This window comes from Anomaloglossus baeobatrachus, chromosome 3 (genome assembly GCF_048569485.1).
Source record: "Anomaloglossus baeobatrachus isolate aAnoBae1 chromosome 3, aAnoBae1.hap1, whole genome shotgun sequence".
NCBI classification, from domain to species: Eukaryota; Metazoa; Chordata; class Amphibia; order Anura; family Aromobatidae; genus Anomaloglossus; species Anomaloglossus baeobatrachus.
The window spans coordinates 196,372,130-196,393,938 of NC_134355.1; the positions used below are offsets into that span (position 1 = coordinate 196,372,130).

The 21,809-nt window shown below is 52.2% G+C and overlaps 1 protein-coding gene across 6 annotated transcripts in view; it reads right to left on the minus strand.

Moving 5' to 3' along the window:
• The window catches only part of SCAF8 (SR-related CTD associated factor 8), a 333,369-nt gene that overhangs the window by 207,354 nt on the left and 104,206 nt on the right, over positions 1–21,809 (minus strand). For all 6 annotated transcript variants that reach the window (XR_012751614.1, XR_012751615.1, XM_075339680.1 and 3 more), the window contains 3 exons: positions 1,286–1,395; positions 318–511; positions 133–233 (listed from right to left, as the gene is read on the minus strand). Coding sequence is in view for 4 of the 6 variants with exons in the window: in XM_075339680.1 (XP_075195795.1) it covers positions 133–233; positions 318–511; positions 1,286–1,395 (405 nt within the window). In the remaining 2 variants the exon portion in view is untranslated. The remainder of the gene's footprint in view (positions 1–132; positions 234–317; positions 512–1,285; positions 1,396–21,809) is intronic.

Sequence of the window (21,809 nt, forward strand, 5' to 3'; positions counted from 1 at the left end):
TAAAATATCTCATTCCATTCTCATATAAGGTGCTTTATGTGCTACATTGCCAATAAGCTTAGGTAAGACATACATCACCTATCTTCAACTGCTCAACAAATGTAGCCTGGAGATGAAATACTGCCTGCTTACATTGATAGATTCAATCTGTCCAAACTCTTCAAACACGTTGGTCAGATCTTGCTGAGTCGCCTTCTTGTCAACCTGTCCCACCCATAATGTGGTGCTGCATACTAAAAAATAAAAGCAAGAAGACTGTTCTAATATTGAGGTCACTAAGTTCCTGCAGAAAATCTAATCTGAAGTGTCAGACATACCGCTCAGCGTCTTGGACCGAATAGGAGGCAGGCCTTTTTTCAGTCTTTCTTTCTCTCGATCTCGCGCTCTTCTCTCACTTGAGTATGATCTTGAAGTCTTATGTTTTCTTTCTCTAGACCTTGAGCGAGAACGCTTTCGATGTTTGCGCTTCCTGGATCCAGAGCGTGATCTAGAACGTCTTTTTCTGGGTGATCTTGGCAAATATAAAAATTGACAAAAGTAAAAAAAGAAGAAATTATTTACTGCTGTGAAGCATTTTACAGAGTAGTGGAGTCACTAACATCAGAGAAATTCATATTATGAAAGATACTGATAAAGTGTCTTCACAATCTGTGCTTTCCCTGCCAGATCAGTATTATCCGCTGTAGGACGGGTGAAGATGGCGGTCACAGGCTACCCGCCTTGTATAGCACCTGTATATAGTGCATGTGCTGGACACCGTGATACATTATGTGACTGCAGTCTCCAGCACTGTGTAAGCCCTTCCCGACAAGCCCATTTTCCACTTTCATTTTTTCTTCCCCTTCTGCCAAAAGCCGTAACTTTTTTATTTTTCCACGTTCACAGAAAGTTTGTCATGACACACACGGGGGTCATCAGCCGGCGCCTGGCTGTCATGACAACCCATCGGCGCCCCGCGATCATGTCACGGAGTGGGGAATGATGTGCTGCCTACCAGGGCGCGTTAAATCCCACTGTAACAAATTGATAGCAGGATTTGACTAGTTACCAGGTGGGGGCAGATCTCCGCTCCACCTGCTCCTGTTAGCTGCACATATTGGCTAATCAGATCAGCTGACATGCAGTGAAAGATGCCGGCTCATCATGTGAGCCCGCATCAAAGTCAGGGAGAAAACATAGGACATACCAGTACGTCCCATGTCAGTAAGGGGTAAAGTCTCTTCTTACAGAATGCCAAACTAATGAGCTGAAAGTTTTATGAAGCAAGAAATGTCATTTTTTTTACCTAGACCGGGATTTGGAACGGGCCCTCGATTTTTCATCTTTAATCATTTTCTTCTCTTCCTTTTCAAACAGCTCTTCTATTACATCTTGCATTTCTTCAATATCCATGTCCTTATAACATAACAAAAAAAAGACTTCAATGTTCTGTTGAAGTAAGAACAGCAAAACGTCTTAACCCTTTGATCCCCCCCAAAAAATCAGTTTCAAGTACTAGTTAAATGTGAGGTAATTTGGTAATAAAGATTAAGGGGAAACCTACACCACTGGCTTTTAATAGGTCAGCCCTAATTCACTGTCCATGGTAGTAAGATGCACCAAAAGTATTAAGAGTTACCGTATTTTTCGGACTATAAGACGCACTTTCCCCCCCCCAAGTGTTGGGGAAAAGTGGGGGGTGCGTCTTATGGTCTGAATATAGAGCTGCGGGGAATAAGGGTGGTGCGGTGGAGCGGGTCATCGGCGGCACGAGCAGGCTGCAGCAGCGCCTGCCGTGACCACGTGGGGCCGCTCATTCCATATGCAAGCCCATCCTTCCTCCCGCCCATCTCTCAGCGCTGACGCTGGCACTACAGGTGGGCGGGGACGCGCGCATAGTGAACAGCCAGCTTGCGTGATCACCCCTGGCAACTACAGCCTGGAGTGATCATGCTCGGCTGCATTCACTGCCCCCCATGCATCATTATCAGCGCGGAGTGCAGTGAATCAGTATACTCACCGTTCCCCTGCAGCACCGCGATGTCCTCCTGTCTGCCGGCCACGGCTGTATGAAAACTAGTGGTGCTCACAGCGATGATGTCATCGTTGTGCGCACGTGTACACAGTCGCACCGGCAGACAGGAGGACATCGCAATGCTGCAGGGATCGTGGCCGGCTCAACACAGCGCTGCAGCAGACAGGAGGACATCGCGATACTGCAGGGAGCGAGGAAAGGTGAGTGTAAACGTTTGTTTGGGGTTTTTTTTGTGTGCCACAGGATGCAGGACATAGCAGGATGATGGGGGTATATGAGCAGGATGATGGGGGTATATGAGCAGGATGATGGGGTATATGAGGATGATGGGGGTATATGAGGAGGATGATGGGGGTATATGAGCAGGATAATGGGGGTATATGAGCAGGATGATAGGGGTATATAAGCAGGATGATGGGGATATATGAGCAGGATGATGGCGTATATGAGCAGGATGATGGCGTATATAGCAGGATGATGGCGTATATAGCAGGATGATGGTGTATATAGCAGGATGGGAGCACATACCAAGATGGGGCTATACCAGGATGAGGGACATATATATACACAAGGCAGGAGGATCATTACCAGGGTGGGGTACCTTAGTAGAGAATTTGGGGACATTACCCCCATAAAAGTGTCAGCAGGAGATACTCGCCCCATAACAACATGTCATGACCACATTTTTTGCTTAAAATTTTATTTTCCTATTTTCCTTCTCTAAAAGCAGGGTGCATCTTATGGTCCGATGCGTCTTATAGTCCGAAAAATACGGTAAACTCTTATTTATAATAAATTTGGTACATCTTTGGGCTATCTATGTGCTAGACACTGAAATCTATGCCAGCTCAGAGTTGGTATTATAATAATATATGTTTATAATAATAATATGTTTATATTATGAATATATGTTTACAAGCTAATTTAAACCAATTTTTGTCAAAAGCGATAGTGAATCTGTGTGGCCTTTCGTGCCTACTTTCTGGAAATGTGACAAAGCCAACATAAGATCCCAAAAGACAGTTTAAAAGGAGCAGCATAAAATAGTGACAGATACGCAGATTTCAGAGATCTAACACTTCAGTGTTTAAGTGCAGTACTTATTAAAAACGTACATCTTAAGGGTATGTCCAAAAGAATATATTTCCAACTGGCGTTGGTTTCCAGACAGTATGAACAACAGACGGCACACAAGCCAGAAAGAATTGTACACCGAGAACCACCATGTAGTCGGAGGACGAGTGAATTTCTACTATGTGAGGATGCGATGGTCTGAGAGTGCCAAGTATTAATATTAAGCTGATTCCCATTGCCTTCCTGCTGCTGATTAGCAGCTTTCACTTTACATATGGCATAAATATAAAAAAATGGAGGTAGAGAGATGCACACAATGATCGTAGCAATCTTGGATACCACTCTCCCAACTCTCTCCCAAATAATCTAATCTTGTAAACAGAGGTTAGAATATGAGGTCAGGTCTCCATCCGGCACAGTGTAAGGCTATGTGCACACATTAAGCGTTTGGTGCAAAATGTCTGCACCTTCTCTGCATCTCTTGGCAGGAAAAACACAGCAGCAAATAAAGAGAATTTTGTTACTTACCGTAAATTCTTTTTCTTATAGTTCCGTATTGGGAGACCCAGACCATGGGTGTTTAGCTTCTGCCTCCGGAGGACACACAAAGTACTACACTAAAAAGTGTAGCTCCTCCCTCTGAGCTTATACACCCCCTGGTAGCCAGTCCTAGCCAGTTTAGTGCAAAAGCTGAAGGAGAATAGCCACCCACAAGTAGAACCGAGTAAGAACCGGAACAACCGGAGACTCTGTCCACGACAACAGTCGGTGATAACACACGGAACAAGAAAATTGCCAACAGGCAACAGGGAGGGAGCTGGGTCTCCCAATACGGAACTATAAGAAAAAGAATTTACGGTAAGTAACAAAAAAGAGAATTTTGTTTACTTACCGTAAATTCTTTTTCTTATAGTTCCGTCATGGGAGACCCAGACCATGGGTGTATAGCTACTGCCTCCGGAGGACACACAAAGTTACTACACTCAAAACGTGTAGCTCCTCCCTCCCAGTATATACACCCCCTGCTAGCCAGTCCTAGCCAGTTTAGTGCAAAAGCTGAAGGAGGACATCCACCCACAAGAAGAGACAGAGTAAAAACCGGAAGAACCGGAACCTCTGTCTACAACAATAACAGCCGGTGAAGACACCGGAACAAGAAACCTGCCAACAGGCAATAGGGAGGGTGCTGGGTCTCCCATGACGGAACTATAAGAAAAAGAATTTACGGTAAGTAAACAAAATTCTCTTTTTCTTTATCGTTCCTATGGGAGACCCAGACCATGGGACGTTCCAAAGCAGTCCATGGGTGGGAATAAACAGACAACTGAGAAGCAGGCAAAACCTAACTTCACAAATGGGCGACAGACGCCTGAAAGATGCGTCTGCCTAAGCCCGCGTCTGCCAAAGCATAAGCATGGCTTGGATAGAGCTTCGAAAAAAGTATGCAGACTAATTCGAGCTGCAGTCTGACAGACCTACTGAGCCGTAGCCTGGAGCCTGAAAGCCCAAAAGGCACCGACAGGTCTGATCAAATGTGCTCTGATCCCCGGCGGGGAAGGCACTTGAGTACACTTGTTGGGCCTCGGAAATGGCCGACCTAAGCCAACAACCCAGGGTCGGCTTAGATGCCGAGAGACCGCTACGCTGACTAGCGGTCAGCACCAGAGAGAGGTGCACTGCCTAATAACGGCGGTGCAAGACACATAGATCCGGAGCGCCCGCACCAGATCCAGGATATGCAACGCTTTCTCAAACGATGAACAGGAGCCGGACAAAAGGGAGGCAGGAAAATTGCCCCGGATAAGGTGGAAGCAGTAACCACCTCAGGGAAAAAAGTCCGGAGTCGGACGGAGACCACCTTGTCTTGATGCAAAAGGCCAAGAAGGGGGTGACTCCGAGAGAGTACAGCTAGAACTCTCTGGCGGGAAATTATAGCCACTAGAAGACTACTTTCTGTGAAAGATGAAACGAAGGGAATTTTGTTACTTACCGTAAATTCCTTTTCTTCTAGCTCTTATTGGGAGACCCAGACGATTGGGGTATAGCTACTGCCCTCCGGAGGCCACACAAAGCACTACACTAAAAAGTGCAAGGCCCCTCCCCCTCTGGCTATACCCCCCCGTGGTATCACGGGTTCTCCAGTTTTAGTGCCAAAGCAAGAAGGAGGAAGCCAATAACTGGTTTAAACAAATTAACTCCGAATAACGTCGGAGAACTGAAAAACCGTTCAACATGAACAACATGTGTACCCGCAAACAACAAAAAAATCCCGAAGGACAACAGGGCGGGTGCTGGGTCTCCCAATAAGAGCTAGAAGAAAAGGAATTTACGGTAAGTAACAAAATTCCCTTCTTCTTCAGCGCTCTATTGGGAGACCCAGACGATTGGGACGTCCAAAAGCTGTCCCTGGGTGGGTAAAGAGATACCTCATGTTAGAGCTGCAAAACAGCCCTCCCCTACGGGGGTGTCACTGCCGCCTGCAGGACTCTTCTACCTAAGCTGGCATCCGCCGAAGCATAGGTATGCACCTGATAATGCTTGGTGAAAGTGTGCAGACTCGACCAGGTAGCTGCCTGGCACACTTGTTGAGCCGAAGCCTGGTGTCGTAACGCCCAGGACGCACCCACGGCTCTGGTTGAGTGGGCTTTTAGCCCTGAAGGAACCGGAAGCCCCGCAGAACGGTAGGCCTCTAGAATTGGTTCTTTGATCCATCGAGCCAGGGTGGCTTTAGAAGCCTGCAACCCCTTGCGCGGACCAGCGACAAGGACAAAAAGTGCATCGGAACGGCGCATGGGCGCCGTGCGGGAAATGTAGATTCTGAGTGCTCTCACCAGATCCAGCAAACGTAAGTCCTTTTCATACCGGTGAACCGGATGAGGACAAAAGGAAGGCAAGGATATATCCTGATTAAGATGAAACGAGGATACGACCTTAGGGAGAAACTCCGGAATGGGGCGCAGCACTACCTTGTCCTGGTGGAACACCAGGAAGGGAGCCTTGGATGACAGAGCTGCCAGCTCCGACACTCGCCGAAGCGATGTGATCGCAACAAGAAACGCCACTTTCTGTGACAGGCGAGAAAAGGAAACTTCTTTCAGAGGCTCGAAAGGCGGCTTCTGGAGAGCAACTAGTACCCTGTTCAGATCCCATGGATCTAACGGCCGCCTGTACGGGGGCACAATATGACAGACCCCCTGCAGGAACGTGCGCACCTTAGGAAGACGTGCTAGACGCTTCTGAAAAAACACGGATAGTGCCGAGACTTGCCCTTTAAGGGAGCTGAGCGACAAGCCCTTTTCCAACCCCGATTGCAGGAAGGAAAGAAAGGTGGGCAATGCAAATGGCCAAGGGGATACTCTCTGTGCAGAGCACCAGGATAAGAAAATCTTCCACGTTCTGTGGTAGATCTTAGCAGACGTAGACTTCCTAGCTTGTCTCATTGTGGCTACGACTCCTTGAGATAATCCTGCGGACGCTAGGATCCAGGACTCAATGGCCACACAGTCAGGTTCAGGGCCGCAGAATTCTGATGGAAAAACGGCCCTTGGGACAGTAAGTCTGGTCGGTCTGGCAGTGACCACGGTCGACCGACCGTGAGATGCCACAGATCCGGATACCACGATCTCCTCGGCCAGTCTGGGGCGACGAGTATGACGCGGCTGCAATCGGATCTGATCTTGCGTAACACTCTGGGCAAGAGTGCCAGAGGCGGGAAGACGTATGGGAGCCGGAACTGCGACCAATCTTGAACTAATGCGTCTGCCGCCAGAGCTCTTTGATCGCGCGACCTCGCCATGAATGCCGGGACCTTGTTGTTGTGCCGGGACGCCATTAGGTCGACGTCCGGCACTCCCCATCGGCGACAGATTTCCTGAAACACGTCCGGGTGAAGGGACCACTCCCCTGCGTCCATGCCCTGGCGACTGAGGAAGTCTGCTTCCCAATTTTCTACGCCTGGGATGTGAACCGCGGATATGGTGGATGCTGTGTCCTCCACCCACATTAGAATGCGCCGGACTTCTTGGAATGCTTGCCGACTGCGCGTCCCTCCTTGGTGGTTGATGTATGCCACCGCTGTGGAGTTGTCCGACTGGATTCGGATCTGCTTTCCTTCCAGCCACTGTTGGAAGGCCAGTAGGGCAAGATACACTGCCCTGATTTCCAGAACATTGATCTGAAGGGTGGACTCCTGCGGAGTCCACGTCCCCTGGGCCCTGTGGTGGAGAAACACTGCTCCCCACCCTGACAGACTCGCATCTGTCGTGACCACTGCCCAGGATGGGGGCAGGAAGGATCTTCCCTGAGACAATGAGGTGGGAAGGAGCCACCATTGTAGAGAGTCCTTGGCCGTCTGGGAAAGAGAGACTTTCCTGTCCAGGGACGTTGACTTCCCGTCCCATTGGCGGAGAATGTCCCATTGAAGTGGGCGCAGATGAAACTGCGCAAAGGGAACTGCTTCCATGGCTGCCACCATCTTCCCGAGGAAGTGCATGAGGCGCCGTAAGGGGTGCGACTGGCCTTGAAGGAGGGATTGCACCCCTGTCTGTAGGGACCGCTGCTTGTTCAGCGGAAGCTTCACTCTCGCTGCTCGAGTATGAAACTCCATGCCAAGATACGTTAGCGACTGTGACGGTGACAGATTCGACTTTGGAAAGTTGATGATCCATCCGAACGTCTGTAGAGTCTCCAGCGTAGCATGTAGACTGAGTTGGCATGCCTCTTGAGAGGGTGCCTTGACAAGTAGATCGTCTAGGTAAGGGATCACCGAGTGTCCCTGAGAGTGCAAGACTGCTACCACCGCCGCCATGACCTTGGTGAAGACCCGGGGGGCTGTCGCCAGACCGAATGGCAGAGCTACGAACTGGAGATGGTCGTCTCCTATCACAAAACGTAGAAAACGTTGATGTTCTGTAGCAATTGGCACGTGGAGATAAGCATCTTTGATGTCTATTGAGGCAAGGAAGTCTCCTTGAGACATTGAGGCAACGACAGAGCGGAGGGTTTCCATCCGGAACCGTCTGGCGTGCACATGTTTGTTGAGCAGCTTTAGATCCAGAACAGGACGGAACGAGCCGTCCTTTTTTGGAACCACAAAGAGATTGGAGTAAAACCCTCGCCCTTGTTCCTGAGGCGGTACAGGAACCACTACTCCTTCCGCTCTTAGGGAGTCCACCGCCTGCAGCAGGGCATCTGCTCGGTCTGGATGTGGGGAGGTTCTGAAGAACCGAGCTGGAGGACGAGAACTGAACTCGATTCTGTACCCGCGAGACAAAATGTTTGTCACCCACCGGTCTTTGACCTGTGACGTCCAAATGTCGGAAAAGCGGGAGAGCCTGCCCCCAACCGGAGATGCGGAGGGGGGGGGCTGGAAGTCATGAGGTAGCCGCTTTGGAAGCGGTTCCTCCATTTGCTTTCTTGGGGCGTGCGTGAGCCCGCCAGGAATCTGAGACTCTTTGCGTCCTCTGAGTCCCTTTGGACGAGGAGAATTGTGTCTTGCCCGAACCTCGAAAGGACTGAAACCTCTGCTGCCATTTTTTCTGCTGAGGTTTGCTTGATCTGGGCTGGGGTAAAGAAGAGTCTTTACCCTTGGACTGTTTAATGATGTCAGCCAATGGCTCGCCAAACAGTCTATCTCTAGATAAAGGCAAGCTGGTTAAACATTTTTTGGAACCAGCATCTGCTTTCCAGTCCTTTAACCACAAGGCTCTGCGCAAAACTACCGAATTGGCGGACGCCATTGAGGTGCGGCTGGTAGATTCTAGGACCGCATTGATAGCGTAAGACGCAAACGCAGACATCCGCGAGGTAAGGGACGCCACTTGCGGCGCCGCTGGATGTATGATAGCATCCACTTTTGCTAAACCAGCTGAAATAGCTTGGAGCGCCCATACGGCTGCGAATGCTGGAGCAAACGACGCGCCGATAGCTTCATAGACAGATTTTAACCAAAGGTCCATCTGTCTGTCATTGGCATCCTTAAGTGAAGCGCCATCCTCCACTGCAACTATGGATCTAGCTGCAAGTTTGGAAATCGGGGGGTCTACTTTTGGACACTGGGTCCAGCGCTTGACCACATCAGGGGGGAAAGGAAAACGTGTATCCTTAGAACGTTTAGAGAAACGCCTTTCTGGATGAGCGTCGTGTTTCTGGATTGATTCTCTGAAGTCAGAGTGATCCAAGAAAGCACTCAATTTACGCTTGGGATAGAGGAAACGAAACTTCTCCTGCTCTGCTGCTGCCTCCTCTGCAGAAGGAGCTGGGGGAGAAATATCCAACAGTCTATTGATGGCTGAGATAAGATCGTTTACCATGGCGTCCCCATCCGGGGTATCCAGATTGAGAGGGGTTCCAGGATAAGACTCCTGATCACTCTCTTCAGACGCATCACAGGGCGACTGATTGCGCTGAGACCCTGAGCAGTGTGATGACGTTGAGGGTCTTTCCCAGCGAGCTCGCTTAGGGTGGCTGGGGCTATCATCTGAGTCATAATACTCAGCCTGGGAAGCCGGGGACCCCCTTGCAGTCTGGACTAATTCCAACTGAGGGGGATTAGAGGACAGAGACCTCGCCGTGTCCATAGACTGAGCCCCAGTCATGGATTGCAAAGTTTCAAGGATCTTTGCCATAGTCACAGACATTCCATCAGCAAAAACTGCAAAGTCTGTCCCTGACACCGGGGCAGGACTTACAAGCGTCTCAGCCTGGGTCACTACCTCTCCGGACTCCGGCTGGCGAAGCAGCACCGGATCTGAGCATTGCACACAATGGGGGTCTTTGGAACCTGCTGGTAGAGCAGCCCCACATGCAGCACACGCAGTGTACACAGCCCTAGCCTTGGCAGCCTTGCGTTTTGTGGATGACATGTTGCTGCTTCCTCAGAGCGATCTGGGGTATCCAGCCAGGAAGCGACCTTACAGTGCAAGAAATAACTAAATATATATATCTGGTGACACAGTACACCAATACACACTGAGGCACTAGAGGGGCCAGCTGAAAAGCCGCTTACCGCCCGCTTAAGAGCGGGTGTGTGATCTCCAAAAGCCCCCTAGTCCAGGTCTCCCAGAGCCTTGCGTCCTTCCTCCAGCCAGACTGCATGTAATGGCTGCCGGCGTCCTGGGAGAGGAGGGGGGGCGGGCCCTGGGCGTTCCTGGCTAAGAGCGGGAAGCCTGCTTCCCTCTGTGCCTAGTGAGAGGGCTGGAGCATGTAAATCAGGCTCCAGCCCTCGTCGCTGCTGCGAAACAGCGTCTCTCCCCTACCCTGATTGACAGGGTGGGGGCGGGAACGAAGCGGAGCTAGGCCGCAAAAAAGCCGGGGACTAAAGTTATAAACGCCGCCGCCGTAAAAGCGCGGTCGGCGTGTCCCCGGCGCACCACAAGTCACAGCAGCGCCGCCCGGTCCAGTGGGGGTCGGCGCTGCGTTCCCACAACACAAAGTCCCCCAGTAAACTGTAGGAACACTAACTCCAACGTTACGGTCCCCGGCGCACTACAACACCCAGCCAGCCCGGAGTGTGTCTGTGCCTGCCGGGGACACAGAGTACCTGTATGATGCAGGGCCATGTCCCTGATTGTACTCCTGCTCCGTATCCATCAGGTGCTATGGGTCTGTGGATGGAGCCCGGCGTCAGAGCTTAGAGGCCGGCAGGATCCCACTTCCACAGAGCCCTACAAGGGGATGTGGAAGGAAAACAGCATGTGGGGCTCCAGCCCCTGTACCAGCAATAGGTACCTCAACCTTACAACACCATCCACGGGTGAGAAGGGAGCATGCTGGGGGCCCTATATGGGCCCTCTTTTCTTCCATCCGAAATAGTCAGCAGCTACTGCTGACTAAAATCTGTGGAGCTATGCGTGGATGTCTGACCTCCTTCGCACAAAGCTTGAAAACTGGAGAACCCGTGATACCACGGGGGGGTATAGCCAGAGGGGGAGGGGCCTTGCACTTTTTAGTGTAGTGCTTTGTGTGGCCTCCGGAGGGCAGTAGCTATACCCCAATCGTCTGGGTCTCCCAATAGAGCGCTGAAGAAAAAGAAACCTCCCTAAGAGGCGCAAAGGGGGGTTTCCGGGAACCGGGAGGACCGGATTAGGGTCCCAGGGCTCCATAGGCCGCAGGAAAGGCGGAATAATGTGAGATGCGCCCTGAAAGGAGCGCACCGGAGCCAGCCGGACGATACGCCGCTGGCACATACTGACAGAGCCGAGACTTGTCCCTTATGAGGGATAGTCCTAGCTGTAAACCGGACTGTGAAAGAGACAGGAGGGTCGGCAAGGCTAAAAAGGTCAAAGGACACTTTGAAGCTCGAGTCATAGCGGAGATGACTTCAGGAAGGATACCAGAAGTCGCCAAGATCCAGGACTCAAGATCTACGCCGTCAATCTGAGAATCCAGAATTCTGACGGAAAAAACGGACCCTTTTGAGAAAAGGTCTGAACGGTCCGGAAGATGCCATGGCAATCCAACGGACAGAAGGAGCAGGTTAGGGTACCAAGCCTGCCTGGGTCAGTCTGGAGAATGAGAATGACCCGACGGCCCCCTTAACTGATCTTGCGCAGGACTCTGGGCAAGAGGTAGAGACGAAGCTGGGATCAAACATGAACCAGTGTGCCTACCGCAATGGACCACGGTTGGACAGCTGAAATAGTCTGCCTCGCAGTTTTCACATCTAGGATGTGGGCTGCGGATATGGTGGACTAGGAGTCCCTTGTCCACTGAAGAATGATGAGCCGCCAAGATTGCCAGACGGCTGAATGTCCCGCCCTGGAAGTTGATGTAGGAAAACGCTGTCACGTTGTCCGACTGGACTCGAATGTGCCTAGCCGCCAACAGATGGTGAAGGCTTAGAGAGCTAGAAATACAGCCCGGATTTCCAGCACATTGAACCAGAGGGCTGAATCGGACAGAGTCCAAGCGCCCTGCGCTCCACGGTGGAGATATACTGCTCCCAAGGCGGAAAGACCAGCACCCTGGTGAGGATCACCCGGGACGGGGCTAGGAAGGAGCATCCCTGAGACAGAGTGGCCGAAACCACCACTGCAAGGAGCCCCTGGTCAGTGGCGAAGCCACCACTCCGAGAAGGAGGGAGGTCGCGTGTACAGCGGAAACCCTCCAGTCTCAGAGGACGCAGGAGAACTGGGCACGGAATCGCTTCCATTGACGCCACCGTCTGACCAGCACCTTATTTGGTGTCTGATAGAACGACGTCGACCCGGAGGGACTACTGATCGACTAAGAGCAGCTTCACAAGTGCCGACAGAGTCTCGAATTGCGTCCCTGAAAACCTCTGGTGCGAAGTCAGAGTGGACCTGGACAGAATGACAAGCCACCCGAATAGATTAGAGTGGCGAGAGTAAGCGAAGTACTCTACTAAGAGTCTGCGCTGGATGAAACCCCGAGAAGAAAACCGTCCAGGGCAAACGATCACTGCCAACCCCTAGGGGTGCAGGACCCTAATCGCAGCAGCCCCAAGGAGAATACTCGAGGGGCCGTGGCTAACCCAAAGGGAAGAGCCACGAATTGGACCACTCCGATGGCAAAACGTAGTCAACGCTGGTGTGAAACTGCGATTGATCCTTGCCGAAAGGCATCCCTGATGCCGATGGCTGCTAGGGAATCTCCTTGGGTTCTTGATTGATCCGGTGAAAAACACACGGAACAAGACCGAGACTCCATGTGAAAACGCCACACCTGACCATGCTTGAAAAGCTAAAGATCCAGGTCGGAAGGCACCGCCCTCTTCGGGGACTAGAAATAGATTTAAGCAAAAATCTCAGAACCGTTCCCAGTCGGGAACCGGAACAATTACTCCGTTGGCCTGCAAGAAATGCCACGGCCTGTGAGAAGGCGGCGGCCTTGGAGCCGGGAGGAGTTGACAGAAAAAATCTGTTTGGCGGGTGGACAGAATTCCATCCTGTAGCCATGGGAGATATAAACTCGCCCCCACTGAACGGAGACGTGGTAGAACCATACGTCGCCAAGTGGAGAGAGCCTGCCACCGACCAAGGAGGTGGTTGGCGTGGCCAGATAGCTCGGAGGAAGCTGACTCCGAGGTAGCATCTCCTGCGGTCTTCTGAAGACGCAGCTTCAAGCCATTTGGTTCTATGAACTAAGGCCGAGCTAGAGGACGATCAGAAGGAGGAACGGAAACCACCGAAACCTCAACTGATTCCTGCCCTGGTTTAGGTTTGTGGCAAGGAAGAACTCTCGTCGCCGAGAGCTTCCTAAATTTCATCTAGTTGGTTCCGAAGAGACTGGTCCCACCAAAGGGGAGCCCAGCAAGGAACCTCTATAGAGGCATCTGCCTTCCATTGCCGAAGCCACACCTGCGGATAGCGAGGAAAGTAGCCAAAACCACCGCTGTGCGGTGTCCAGCATGGCAGACTTGGCAGAGGATGGAAAGACTGAAGTCTGGAAGTTCAGGCAACCGTCTTGGGCATAGAGTCCCTGTGAGGGAATGCATCTCCTCTGAGGAGCCATCAGCCACTGACATAACGGTCCGGGCTGAGCCACCTGAGGTGAATGAGCCCACCTCTTGACCATCATTGGTGGACGGGGGAAACCCAGTCCTCAGAATCACGCTTCATGGGAAGCGACTGTCAGAGCGGACCCTGGGCTGGTTACAGGGGCCTGACAACTGGCGTGGTTAAGGAACGCACGTTGTGTTCACCTAGATAAGGTAACTCCGGCGGATTGAGGTCCAGTACAAAGTTAATGTACCGTGGGATCCTTATAGAGGTGCCGTCAGCCACTGATACAACTATCCGGGCTGAAAGTCTGGACACCGGAGTGGCTACGCTTGGCGAATGAGTACACTCCTTGACCACCTCTGATGGGAGGGGGAGACAGGCAGCAGAACCCCGCTGTGGGATCTGCAGGACAGGCTGCGGGCTTGGACGCAGCGGGTTGAAAACTGGAGTGGTTAAGGAACACACTCCTCGTCTTGTTAAAGGTATACTGATGCCTTTTTGCCAGCGGGGAATACTCCCCTGATACAGGCGGATGGAGGTCCAATATAATGGACACAATCTAATCATTCGCATCCCCGTCATCTACGGACGGATCAAAGTACGTAAAGCAGCGTCCGAGCCCCTGATAGAGACATCCTCCTCGTCCAGTGGGTCAGCTCGTATCGGAGCTGCGGGACGGGGAGGACAGGGGACCCTGCGTCTCCCTGTCAGGAGGACGGGGTCTGTGAGCTTTGCTGAGCAAGCAGAAACCGCCCTGAGAAGGGGGTTGCATGCTCAGGGGATGCCGGGACAGCCGACCCCTGGAAAAAGAGATTCCCCCAGGGGTCAGCCACCGAACCCGGAGCAGCTGGAGGGACCATGCATGAGGCTCCAAGCTGAGGGGCCACAGCGGTTATGAGCTCGGTACAGCCGTACGAGACTACCAGCAGTGGATAATAAAAAACAGCCTGCAGCCTCGCTCTGTGAGACCTGCTGCAGAGGTGGGGGGCTCTGTCTAGAATGTGTAGAAAACACAAGACAGGGGTTCAGCCTGGGGAGACTCCAGGCTGAGGCACCACCACCTAAGAACCATGACAGTATGGCCTGTGCCGGTTCAGGCAATATGAGCTTACATGCAGAACATGTAGTGTACAGCATTGGAGCTTTGCTCCTAGTGAGACATGCTGCTGAGGAGGAGGTTCTATAATAAAGAATTAACTCCTTCACGATGCCCTGATAGTATATAAAAGTGCACAACCAGAGGTTGTGACTTGTCAGGCCGCTGTGAGTGCCCCCCCAGGTTCCAAGCCTGGACCCCCAGCCCCCCCCCAGATATTCACTCCCTCTGCACTGCAGAGCAGCCAGCGCCGATCAGCGTACTAAGAACGCTGAGAAAATGGCGCTAGAGTGAGGGGGGAGGGCGGGGGTTAACCCAGGAGCGGGAATCGGAGGGCTAAGAAATGTACAGGGGAGGGAATCATCTCCTCAACAAGGAGTGTCCTCCCCTGTGCAGAGCGGCCGGCGGGCGGTGCTGCAGCGTCCCCCTGCATGACTGACATGCAGGGGAACGAGACGAAACTAGGCCGCGGCCGAAGCCGGGGCCTAGAGTTAAACATGCGGCCGTCAAAAAAAAAAAGGATGCATGTGCCTCCTGACACAAAGCAAAAAACTGGCTAGGACTGGCTAGCAGGGGGTGTATATACTGGGAGGGAGGAGCTACACGTTTTGAGTGTAGTAACTTTGTGTGTCCTCCGGAGGCAGTAGCTATACACCCATGGTCTGGGTCTCCCATAGGAACGATAAAGAAATTCTCTTTTTCTTTATCGTTCCTTTGGGAGACCCAGACCATGGGACGTTCCAAAGCTGTCCCTGGGTGGGAATAAACAGAAAAAACTAAGAAGTAGGCGGAGCCTAACTTCACAAGTGGGCGACAGCCGCCTGAAGGATGCGTCTGCCCAAGCTCGCATCTGCCGAAGCATGAGCATGCACTTGGTAGTGCTTCGAAAAGGTATGCAGGCTAGTCCAAGTGGCAGCCTGACAGACTTGTTGAGCCGTAGCCTGGTGCCTAAAAGCCCAAGAGGCACCGACAGCTCTGGTCGAGTGTGCTGTGATCCCCGGCGGGGGAGGCACCTGAGTACTCTGGTAGGCGTCCGAAATGGTCGATCTAATCCAACGGGCCAAGGTCGGCTTAGAAGCAGAGAGACCCTTGCGCCGCCCTGTGGTTAGCAGAAAAAGAGAGGTGCACCGCCTAAGCGCAGCGGTGCGAGACACAGAGATCCGGAGAGCACGCACCAGATCTAGAGTATGCAGCGCTTTCTCAAAGCGATGAACAGGGGCCGGACAGAAGGAAGGCAAGGAAATATCCTGGTTAAGGTGGAAGGGAGAGACCACCTTAGGAAGAAAGTCCGGGGTCGGACGGAGAACTACCTTGTCTTGGTGAAAAACCAAAAAAGGTGACTCCGAGGAGAGCGCAGCCAAATCAGAGACTCTCCTGAGAGAAGTTATGGCAACTAGAAAGGCCACCTTTTGAGAAAGACGATACAAAGAAACCTCCCTAAGGGGCTCGAAAGGGGGTTTCTGCAATACCGTGAGGACCAAGTTAAGGTCCCAGGGATCCAAGGGCCGCCGATAAGGCGGAATGATGTGAGACGCACCTTGCATGAAGCTGCGGACCTGAGCCAGCCGGGCGAGACGCCGCTGGAACAGCACTGATAGAGCTGAGACTTGTCCCTTGAGAGAGTTGAGGGACAGTCCTAGCTGCAGACCGGACTGTAAAAAAGACAGAAGGGTCGGCAACGAGAATGGCCAAGGAGAATGGCCGGAAGAGCGACACCAGGACAGGAAAATTTTCCAAGTCCTGTGATAGATCTTGACGGAGGAAGACTTACGGGCCCGAGTCATAGTGGAGATGACTTCAGGAGGAATACCAGAAGCCGTCAAAATCCAGGACTCAAGAGCCACGCCGTCAATTTGAGTGCCGCAGAATTCGGGCGGAAAAACGGACCTTGCGAGAGCAGGTCTGGACGGTCCGGAAGATGCAACGGCACCTCCACGGACAGTTGGAGCAGGTCCGGATACCAAGCTCGCCTGGGCCAGTCCGGTGCAATGAGGATGACTCGACGGCCCTCCATTCTGATCTTGCGCAGGACTCTGGGCAAGAGAGCTAGAGGGGGAAACACGTAGGACAGACGACACTGGGACCAGTCTTGAACCAGAGCGTCCGCGGCGAAGGCCTGAGGATCGTGGGAGCGAGCCACGTAAACCGGAACCTTGTTGTTGTGACGGGATGCCATTAGGTCCACGTCCGGAGTGCCCCACTTGCGGCAGATTGACTGCAGGGACCACTCGCCACCGTCCACGGATTGACGGCTGAGATAATCTGCCTCCCAGTTTTCTACGCCAGGGATGTGGACTGCGGATATGGTGGACTTGGAGTCCTCCGCCCATTGAAGAATGCGTTGGACCTCCAACATTGCCAGGCGGCTGCGTGTCCCGCCTTGGTGATTGATGTAGGCAACCGCTGTCGCATTGTCTGACTGGACTCGAATGTGCCTGCCCGCCAACAGGTGGTGAAAGGCTAGGAGAGCTAGAAGCACAGCTCTGGTTTCCAGCACATGGATTGAAAGGGCTGACTCGGACGGAGTCCAAGTGCCCTGTGCTCTGTGGTGGAGATGTACCGCTCCCCAGCCGGATAGGCTGGCATCCGTGGTGAGAATCACCCAGGACGGAGTCAGGAAGGAGCGCCCTTGGGACAGGGAGAGGGGTCGAAGCCACCACTGAAGAGAGCTCCTGGTCCGTGGCGACAGAGCCACTAACTTGTGTAAGGAGGAAGGCCGCTTGTCCCAACAGCGAAGAATGTCCAGCTGCAGAGGACGCAGATGGAACTGGGCAAAGGGAACCGCCTCCATGGAGGCCACCATTTGACCCAGCACCTGCATCAGACGCCTGAGGGTATAACGGCGGGGCCTCAGGAGAGAGCGCACCGCCAACCGGAGTGACAGCTGTTTGTCTAAGGGCAACTTCACAAGTACCGGCAAAGTCTCGAACTGCATCCCTAGGTACGTGAGACTCTGGGTCGGAGTCAGAGTGAATTTGGGAAGATTGACAATCCACCCGAATTGGGCTAGGGTGGCGAGAGTGAGCGAAACACTCCGCTGACAGTCTGCGCTGGATGTACCCTTGACCAGAAGGTCGTCCAGATAAGGAAGCACTGCTAACCCCTGGAGGGGCAGGACCGCAATCACTGCCGCCATGACCTTGGTGAATACCCGAGGGGCCGTGGCTAACCCGAAGGGGAGAGCCACGAATTGGAAATTATCCTCTCCTATCGCAAAACGTAACCAACGCTGATATGACACTGCGATTGGCACATGCAGATAGGCATCTCTGATGTCGATGGACGCCAGGAACTCCCCTTGGGTCATAGAGGCAATGACTGATCGCAGAGACTCCATGCAAAAATGCCGCACCCGGACATGCTTGTTGAGAAGCTTGAGATCCAGGATGGGCCGGAAGGTACCGTCCTTTTTTGGAACTAGGAAGAGATTTGAGTAAAATCCTCTGAACCGTTCCTGAGCGGGAACTGGGACAATCACTCTGTTTGCCTGCAAGGACGCCACGGCCTGCGAGAAGGCGGCGGCCTTGGAGCAGGGGGGAGATGAGAGGAAAAATCTGTTTGGAGGGCTGGAAGAGAATTCTATCCTGTAGCCGTGAGATATGATGTCTCTCACCCACTGATCGGAGACTTGCTTTAACCAAGCGTCACCAAGGTGGGAGAGCCTGCCACCGACTAAGGACGTGGCTGGAGTGGGCCGAGAGTCATGAGGAAGCTGCCTTAGTGGCAGAACCTCCTCCGGTCTTCTGCGGACGCGCTTTTGGGCGCCAGTTGGATTTCTGATCCTTGGCTGAGTTAGCGGACGAGGCGGAAGGCTTAGAGGATGACCAGTTGGAGGAACGAAAGGAACGAAACCTCGATTGATTCCTACCCTGGGCGGGTTTCCTGGTCTTGGTTTGTGGCATGGAAGTACTCTTCCCGCCAGTAGCTTCTTTAATGATTTCATCCAGCTGTTCACCAAACAGCCATGAACCAGCAAAAGGGAGCCCAGCAAGAAACTTCTTGGAAGAAGCATCTGCCTTCCACTCTCGAAGCCACAAAATCCTGCGGATAACAAAAGAATTAGCTGAAGCCACCGCAGTGCGGTGAGCAGCCTCTAGCATGGCAGACATGGCATAAGATGAAAAAGCTGAAGCCTGAGCAGTTAAGGTAACCATCTCAGGCATAGATTCCTTGGTGAGGGAATGCATCTCCTCTAGAGAAGCAGAGATGGCTTTGAGAGCCCACACTGCTGCAAAAGTCGGGGAAAACGCGGCCCCCGCAGCTTCATACACAGATTTGGCCAGAAGGTCAATCTGACGGTCAGTGGAATCCTTAAGTGAGGTGCCATCAGTCACCGACACAACGGTCCGGGCTGAGAGCCTAGACACCGGAGGGTCTACCGTTGGGGAGTGAGACCACTCCTTGACCACCTCAGGTGGAAATGGAAACCGGTCATCAGAACCACGCTTTGGAAAGCGTTTGTCAGGGCAGGCCCTGGGTTTGGTCACAGCGGTCTGAAAAACTGGAGTGGTTAAAGAACCCACTCTTCACTCTCTTAGGCGAGGTAAACTGATGTTTTTCTGCCAAAGAGAGTTGCTTCTCTGACACTGGCGGATTGAGATCCAGCACAGAATTAATAGAAGCAATCAAATCACTAAGATCTGAGTCACCCTCAGAGAAATCGATGGGATACATAGCCTCCGAGCCCCCAGTGAGGGCATCCTCCTCATCTTGAGAGTTAGCTCTTGAGACAGAGCCGTGGGATGGGGAGGGGGAGGAAACCCTGCGCCTTCTCCTAGAAGGACGGGGTCTGGGATCAGATGATGAATCCTCCGTGAGCTCCGATGGACGGAGGTCAGAGGATAGGAGTCCTCTGTCAAGAGTATTAGAGGCACCCTGTGAGGGGGGCTGATGCATATTCATCAAAGTCCTGGACAAAAGCCCCATGGACTCAGCAAATGACTGGGATATGGACCTAGAAAAGGACTCTACCCAGGCCGGGGGTTCAATCACAGGTGCAGCAGCAGCCTGAGAGACCACTGGGGTTGAGACTCCAGGCTGTGGCACCGCCAAGTTAGAGCAGACATCACAATGTGGATAGGTGCTCGGCTCAGGCAGCAGGAGCTTACATGCAGTGCATGCAGAATAAGGGTATGTGCGCACGTTGCTTTTTACCTGCTTTTTACCTGCTTTTTTGCTGCTTTTTCTTCTGCGCTGTTTAATGCCAAAATGGATGTGTTCTTCTATTCAAGCAAAGTCTATGGGAATTTGGGTTTCTTGTTCACACTATGTTGTTCAAAATGCTGCCTTTTTGTGGCAGAACTTTGGTCAAAAACTCAGCTTTGCAGTGCAAAACCCAAATGGCAAAAACAATTGACATGTTGCTTCTTTGAAAAGCTGAGTTTTTGACCAAAGTTCTACCACAAAAAGGCAGCATTTTGAACAACATAGTGTGAACAAGAAACCCAAATTCCCATAGACTTTGCTTGAATAGAAGAACACATCCATTTTGGCATTAAACAGCGCAGAAGAAAAAGCAGCAAAAAAGCAGGTAAAAAGCAGGTAAAAAGCAACGTGCGCACATACCCTAAAGCTTTGGAGCCTTGCTCCTTGTGTGAGACATGCTGCTGGAGTGGGGGCTTTGCAGAGAATGAACCCCAGGGAGAATATACAGAGGTCCACAACCGGAGACCGGCTGTGGCTTACCAGACCGCTGAGCGCGGTGTTGTGTGCCCTCCAAATCCCGAAGCCCAGTCCCCCAGTCGCAGCACCTCAGCAGAGATGCAGAATGCAGGATGTCCCAGAGCAGAGTGAACTCTGCCTGAGAAGAGGGTGTTCCTATAAAAGAGCGGGAACTGGAGGGCTATAGAGACCTGCAGGGAAGGAGGGACGCCCCAGCAGTGGGGAGTGTCCCTCCCCTGTGTAGAACGGCCGCCGGGAGGAGCCGAACCTGTCCCTCTGCATGAGTGACATGCGAGGGCAGGAAAATGAAATTAGGCCTCCGGCGAAGCCAGGGCCTAAATTTAAGCGGTGAGGCCGACAAGCAGGCACCATCGGCGCGGTTCTCAGGCAAAAGCTAGAGAACCCGCCGGAAAAGTTAAAACAATCACATACAGCATACTCTCCCCTTACAATAAAGAACCGGGACCCCCAACATAAACGTCTCAGGTACTTAGCTGCTGAGACGCAGGGCCATGTCCCTGGGGATGAGTGCTCCGGTCCAACAGAATCCTCAAGGGGCTGTGGATGGAGACCGGACTCCTGCCAGGCATGGAGACCGTGCTGGCTCCCACTTCAAGCCAGAGCCCAGAAGGGATGGTGAAGGAGCGCGGCATGTAAGGCTGCAGCCTTGTAAATCAACCTTAACAACACCGCCGACACAGTGGGGTGAGAAGGGACATGCCGGGAGTCCAGACATGGACCCGCTTTTCTTCAAACTCTTTCCAAAAGTCAAACAAATCAGATGAGAATGCATGTGTGGATGTATGGCTCCTGAACACAAAGCAATAAACTGGCTAGGACTGGCTACCAGGGGGTATATAAGCTCAGAGGGAGGAGCTACACTTTTTAGTGTAGTACTTTGTGTGTCCTCCGGAGGCAGAAGCTAAACACCCATGGTCTGGGTCTCCCAAAGGAACGATAAAGAAACGTACGTTTTTGCTGCATTTTCGGTGCTTTTTTATGCGTTTTTTCGTGCAGATTTTCCCCACTGATTAGTATGAGTGAAATATGCAGCAAAAATGCTAAAAGTATTGATATCCTGCAGATTTAAATCTGCACCAAATCTGCAAGGAGAAAATACTCAACGTGTGCATGAGATTTCAGGATTCTCATTCACTTTGTAAGCACTAAAAAACGCTTCAGGTTTTATGACAAATCTGGGCAGAAAAAAATGAGACAAATCTGTAACAAATCTGCAACGTGTGCACAGGCCCTTAGGCTGCTTTCACACCTCCGGTTTTTCCTGTGCGGCACAATCCGGCACTTTGCAGAAAAAACGCAACCGTTTTTTTTTTTTATGCCGGTTGCGGTTTTTTGCATAGACTTACATTAGTGCCGCATTGTGCCACATGGGATTGCGTTCCATCCGTTTTTTGCCGCATGCGACAGATTTAGCCGATGCGGCGGCCGGATGGAACGTTGCCTGGCACGTTTTTTTGTGCGGCAAAAAAAATGCATCGCG